Genomic DNA, 6929 nt, shown 5'->3' on the forward strand with positions numbered 1-6929 from the left:
ATATATTTTAAAATATAAGAAATAATTAACATAATTAAAATTATTAATAAATTTTACAACAAGTAATCATTAATCATGTTTAGTTATTTTTGTCGTTAGTATGAATGTATGATAGTATCTTGGATATCATTTTCATAGTTTAAGAAAAATCATGAGTAAATAACGAAAATAAATTCTTTTATTTTTTTTTCTCAACTTTTTTTAAAGAAATCACACTTTATAAAAAATTTGAGGGAAAAAAAATTGGAGGATACATTCCATTAGCAACTACCAAGAAAAGACGAGTAGGCACTAGTCAGTTCCTCAGTTGCAAACTTGCAAATCGTTTTCAATTCATTGTGGAAAATCGGCAGCAATGGGCGTGGCTTCATCTCCGTCGTTTCCGGTTCTTGTAGGACAACGACTCCCCACTTCGCCTTCAGCTTCTCCTCTTCTTCGCCCACGTGTCGTCGTTGCGGCGGTTTCTTCGGATTCTTCTCCAGCTTCCACCTCACAAGCCACCAAATTGCTCACTTTCCTCGGCAAAGGTGGCTCTGGAAAAACAACCGCCGCTATTTTCGCCGCTCAGGTACCTCTTGTTTGCAATTTGAGACTTTTTGGTGGTTCTTCGTTTCCAGTTACGCTATGTTTTAGGTGAAATGACGGAAATGAAACAGAGAAAGGCAGTTTCCAAAGCTTTCAACTTCAGTTTCAAATACTGATCAGTCTTAAAACTGCATTGCTAGAAGATAAACATTTTTGTCTTATAAAAAAGAAGAGTAAGAGTAAAAGTGCCGATCTGGTTAACGTGGTGGAATTCCAATTCTTTCAAAAGGAGTAATTTTGTTGTGTGATTGTTATAAGCTTTTCTTATATTGGCATGTGGAGGTTGCTTATGATCTGTGACCCGCCCTTTGTGTTTGGATGAAAATTATTTTTTTTTGGATTAATTTCTTTTCAAGAGAAAGGAAATTATTATAAGTTTAACCAACGTATGCTTACAAATTTGCTAGAAAGGTGCATTGTGTCTGAAAGGGAAAAGAAAATAAGATTATTGATAAAGTTGATTATGGACCCAAGCAATCTAATTTCAAATCAACTTTTCCCTTTCTTTTAATCTTATCCTGACAAGAATTTTTAGATAGTCATCCAACTTCAACAGTAGAAAAGTAGTTTATTTTCCCTTCTGTGTGCCTGTTATTTCAGCATTATGCAATGGCTGGATTGAACACATGTTTAGTGATACATGGCCAAGACACCACTGCTGACTACCTCCTCAACTGTAAGATTGGAACTGATTATGTCGAATGTGGAACAAATCTTTCGGCTGTTAGGTTGGAAACAACCAAAGTATGTCCTCTTCTTTTTTTGTGTTGCTTTAAATTTGTCGGCTTCTGTACTTTAGTCTCATTGTCATCGACTGAGTATTGTTTGCTAATTGCAGATGCTTCTTGAACCTCTCAAACTTCTGAAGCAAGCAGATGCACAGCTTAATATGACACAAGGCATACTTGGAGGGGTAGGTACGTAATATGTTATCTACCGTTATTGTTTATTTGTTTACATGGACATATAATTCTCTTGCCAAACTTTTATGGTCGGGTTGTGCTCTTATTTATCTGTCTTATAATAGATTGTTGGAGAAGAGCTTGGCATTATGCCTGCGATGGATTCGATTCTTTTATTATTTGCGCTTGAGAAGCTTGTAGGACTTTTGAGTAGTACAGCTTCAAAGAGTCAAGGCGATAAATTTGATGTGATAGTTTATGATGGTATCAGCAGCGAGGAAACACTGCGGTTCATAGGTGCAAGCAGTAAAGCAAGGTTTGGAATTGCTAATTAATCTTATCTACGCACATGCTCACTCACGTCATTTTCATTTGTATGATATTTTGAGGTTTTGTAGATTGTACTTGAAATATCTCCGAGTATTGGCCGAGAAGACTGAGCTTGGGAGATTGGCTGCTCCTTCAATCCTGAGACTTGTGGATGAAGCTGTAAGAATAAGTAGCAGCAGATCTTACTTTAATGGTAGAACGAGCTCAGAAATATGGGACACTTTAGATCAAATGCTGGAGGTAAGAGTGTACATTGTTGAATATAATTTTACCTTGGAGCAAGACCATAAGATTGAAGATTCTATGTTGATTTTATGTTACCCAGAGAGGATCTTCTGCCTTCTCAAACCGGCAGAGATTCGGTTGTTTCCTTGTAATGGATCCGAATAATCCAACCTCTGTTAATTCGGCAAGGCGATATTGGGGTTGTACAATCCAGGCTGGTGCTCAAGTATCTGCAGCTCTCGGCTTCACCTCTCAGCCGCAACATCTAGAACCCTTGCAAAGAGCAAAGAAAGGTTTCTCACCCCTGCCTTCTGCTTTCATTTCAAGTTTATCCATGAATAGCCCAATCAATTGGAGCAGAGTACTACTAGACACAAGCAACAAAGATGCTAGGCATCTTCTTACTTCCGAAGCAAGTCAATACGGTTATGCTATCTCACCGGTTGAATTTGATTTGAAACGAAAATCAGTTACTCTCTTCATGCCTGGTTTCGACAAATCAGAGATCAAGCTATACCAAGTATGTTAATTCTTTTGCTCTCATGTCATATATTCTTTTTCAGCCATGATATTGAATGCATTATTTTCAAACGAATTTACGAGAAACGAGGTTAATGTCATGATGCTCTTTGACATTAAATTAATCAAATATGATTTGGTGTCAATCTGAATGGGAGCCTAGGGAAAAGGTAATGGGTTAAAACCATGAAATCAACCACTTGTTAGGCTCCTTACATTATACCCCTTTGGATGTGGCCTTTTCCTGAATCCTGAGCATTATGCCTTCCGTTTCTGTTTTTTATTTTAAATTTTCAAACAGGTGGATGATGAAATCATAAAAGTCTCTGGTTGATAAATGATCAAGATTGAAAACTAATAAATGATGGACTTACTTCTTGTTGGAAAACTCTGTTCATCTTTGCAAAACATCAAATAGCTTTTATCAATAAAGAAAGAATTAAAAAGATGGTTTAAATTGAAACTTTTTTTTCCCTGCACTTGTCGTGCAGTCTTATATTCTGATTCTTATCTATCACAAATACTGCGCTTCACTGAAAGTGAAAAATTAAATGGTGCTTAATGGATTCTTTAATCAATAAATGTAGTATAGGGGAGGATCTGAGCTGTTGGTAGAAGCAGGAGATCAAAGGCGTGTTATTCCGTTGCCCCCAGAAATTCAAGGAAAGGTTGGCGGAGCCAAATTCGCAGAGAGAAGTCTTGTTATTACAATGCTATGAGTTCGGATCCTCTAAAGAGAAAGAGATGTGTAAAGTGAATAGCTTTTATTATAATTGAAGTTACCTTATTAACCCAAAGAGTGATTACATTATCATTTTATCACTATATATCTCCTCAGTTCATTTCAGAGTATCCAGATTCCATTGCTTTAGTCTTTTTCTTGTTATTGTTCTCTTCACCTTCTATGTATTATGCATGGGCCATGAGCTATGTAGAACGGTTTAATGAATAATCTTGCCAAGGACTGGGCATAGCACATTGCCGTCATTTATGCATCATTTCATCCGTTATATTGGTTTATGCAAGTGGGAACAAATGTATCACCTTTTCTCTCTCCTTTCGAATTTACATGGAACTAAAGTGACACGTATATGATAAATTAATGATAGTATATAGTATATTTTAAAAAGTATTATAATATTTAAAAATTAATTAAAGTATATACAAACTAATATTAAATTTGATGTATTTTTTATTTAAAATATTTTATAATACAAAAGTTTTTTATATTGAAATTGTATAGAGCTATATTTTCATTTATTTTTATTTTTGTATTTGTTTTAACTGACGGATTGTCTTCTTATATGATATTTGTCCTTTTTTTTTAATTTTCGGTTGTTGTTGGGTTGTTTCTTTTTATCATATGTTCTTGTGGAAACATATTTTTATTAAACTGTTGCTTGTATATATATTTTTTATTTATTATCTTATTTTTTGTTCCGCCTTTTTATACATGTTCTTTGTTTGAAGATGTGTCTTAAATTCATGTACTTTTTTTTTTCTTTAATTTCTTGATTTGTATGTCATATAGGTCTGATGATATTAGTGATAGTGAAGTTGGTTTCTTATAATCAATGAAAAATTTGAGCAATATAAATGATGTTTTAAATAAATGAAATTTTTGTTGTATTACCTATTTTATTTGTTATAATAGAAGTTGAATTTCGGTATTTTTTGTTGGAACAAATGTCTTGATAATAGTGTATTGTTGGGAACATAGTTTAAATCATTTACTTTGACTTTAAGTATAAGTGTGAAGTTGTATAAATTTTTCAATTAGGATGGTATTTGAGTGCCATTGCTATCTTGGAGTGTAATTAAATTTTAGGTAGTTGTGTCCAATCATTTTTTGTTTCTCTTTCAAATAACATAAAAGTTGTTATAGCACTTTGATCTAAAACCTTTAATTTAATTTTGAATCTATAATAATTATTGAATTAGTAATTTATAAATTGATAGAATTTTTTATGATAGGTATAATTTGATAGAATTTGATGAAATTTTTTATAATTTGAATCTGTAATATTTTTTTATGTTGTAGTACAAAAATTTTATTTTTTATATTTTTGTGAGTTTTTCTTTGACATCTATTTATTCTTCTTCTCTTAGTGCAAACAGTTTTTTAATATCTATAATAATAAGAATAAACGTTTTTAAAATATTTATTGTTTGTGTATATATAATATATTAAATAAGCTATTTTTAATAAAAATAATTTAAATTACATAAAATAAAAATACATCTTAATAATATTTTATGTTGTAGCACAAACATTTTTTTGTATTTTTTATGGATTTATCTTTCACATCTACTTATTTTTCTTCTCTTAATACATATAGTTTTTAAGTAACATCTATAATAGTAAGATTAAAATTTTTAAAATATGTATTCTGTGTCTATATAATGAATAAATTAGTTTTAATAAAATTAATTTAAATAATATAAAGTAAACATATTTGTTAATATTTTTTTAACTCATTCTTTCATTTAATGTCTCAAGTGATACAAATTTAAAATAGTATTAGAAAATGATCAAAATTGATTCTTTAACTTAAATAGCATATTTAAATAAATATGATTATAAAGATCTTAAAATATAATTATATGTAAAATATTACAAAATAATAAAAAAAGTATAAATAGTAAAAGTAATAAGAGTGTTTTTTTCTCATATATTTGTTTTAAAAATACGATAAATATTATTATTTTGTATGTAATAATCTAATAGAATCATTTTTAAATAAATAGGCTCTTTTTCATTTGTTGGTGTAAATATTTCTTGTAGACGAACCACGAATTGTGAAATAAAGTAATATCGGTAAGAGTCTTATGTATAAGATTTAATTACTCTATTGGTTTCTATAGGTTCGTGAAATTTTCAATTAGGCTCCTATACTTTTTTTTCTTTTAATTGGGTCCTTGTACCAATTTTTTTTTAATTAGGTCCCTTTTGGTAGTAATTGGCTTAATTATATATAGGGACCCAACTAAAAAAATTTGGTACAAGGACTCAAATAAAAGAAAAAAAAAGTGTAGGGACTCAATTGAAAAAAAATTAGTGCAGAGATCCAATTAAAAAGAAAAAAAAAGTATAAAGACCTAATTGAAAATTTTGCGAAACTATAGGAACCAATAGAATAATTAAACCTATGTATAATATATAAATATGTCAAATAATATGAAATTTGAATAGTTTGTAACTTAAAAATTTGTTATGATAATATTATTATGATACTTTTAATGTAAATGTTTATTGTATTTAATTAATACTTTATATTTCTATTGAATAATAATATGTAATAAATTAATTAATGAAAATTATGGTTTTAATTTTTTTAATTTTTTAAAATTTGATTGGTTGTTTTTTAAATTTTCTCAAGTAAACAAATGTGCTATCACGATATCATTAGAAAAGTAAAAATGACTTAAATCTAATGTATAAAAATTTTGATATCAACTTTTATATAATAAAAATAGATAAATAAATTGGCATAAGCTGTTATTTACATTTGAATTTATTGTTGAGAAATACAAAAACCATATGAATTTTATATTTCTGATATAAAAAAATCGTGTGTTTTTTAATTATGAAAATTCTATGGTGTAGATCACCAAATTTATCTGCACATGAGGAAGGCACGTGGAGTGGTTTCATAATGAACGCATGTCAGTCATAAATTTTCTGAAATAAAATAAAAAATATTTTATTTTTACAGAAAACTAAATCTCATTTTATTTTTTTGTTCTAACCTTTTTTTTTGTGTTTAGGGCAAGTTTACTATTTCTGAGGACGAATTTCGCATAATGCATGAAGTTCATCGGATCTTTCGACGAACTTCGAGTCACTACCGCCCATAAAATTTTATCGAATCTAGTCAGTCACAAAAATTACTTGTATGTTGAATTTCATTCTACTTTCTTTTTTTTTCATTTTCAATTTGTTTATGATTTTGTATCCTTCTTTGTAAGAGTTTATTGATTTTGCATTTTGTATTTTAGACATAAAAGCAAAAAATATGATAATAAATGTAGTATAAGAATAAGGACTAATTTCACTATTTTGTAGAAAAATCATGGAAAATATTCCACAATGAGAACTAAACTCAAGGTAGGCTGAGTCTTGCTCTTTTTAGTTTATATGAACTTCTGATTGTTTGACTGATTTGTGTTATTTAATTTTGTTTTTTTTTTTCTTTTCTTTTTTGTTTTTGGGTATAGTTTCATTATTTTGTTACTCCTTTTGTTATGTGGCTGTGCTCTACAATTGAAATTCATTAGTTTTTGCAAAGTTTAACATAGAATTGACTCCAAATTCAATTTCATGTGAAACTAAGTTTGTTGTATGTGCCGTTTCTTCTTAAAAAAAAT

At 29.4% G+C, this 6929-nt stretch overlaps 1 protein-coding gene across 2 annotated transcripts; it reads left to right on the forward strand.

Moving 5' to 3' along the window:
* The first annotated feature begins 251 nt into the window (after nt 1-251).
* On the forward strand, nt 252-3586 carry LOC107491280 (uncharacterized protein At1g26090, chloroplastic). Of its 2 annotated transcripts, none has more exons than XM_016112104.3 (7): nt 252-568; nt 1186-1329; nt 1424-1498; nt 1613-1803; nt 1886-2057; nt 2143-2562; nt 3149-3586. In XM_016112104.3, exons 1-7 carry the CDS (start codon nt 356-358, stop codon nt 3278-3280), a joined length of 1347 nt encoding a protein of 448 aa, XP_015967590.1. In that variant the 5' UTR covers nt 252-355; the 3' UTR covers nt 3281-3586. The 2 variants fall into 2 exon arrangements, with proteins under 2 accessions (XP_015967590.1, XP_015967591.1); XM_016112105.3 differs by having other exon boundaries at nt 3154-3297.
* The last annotated feature ends 3343 nt before the right edge of the window (nt 3587-6929 follow it).

This window comes from Arachis duranensis, chromosome 5 (genome assembly GCF_000817695.3).
Source record: "Arachis duranensis cultivar V14167 chromosome 5, aradu.V14167.gnm2.J7QH, whole genome shotgun sequence".
Lineage (NCBI taxonomy): Eukaryota > Viridiplantae > Streptophyta > Magnoliopsida > Fabales > Fabaceae > Arachis > Arachis duranensis.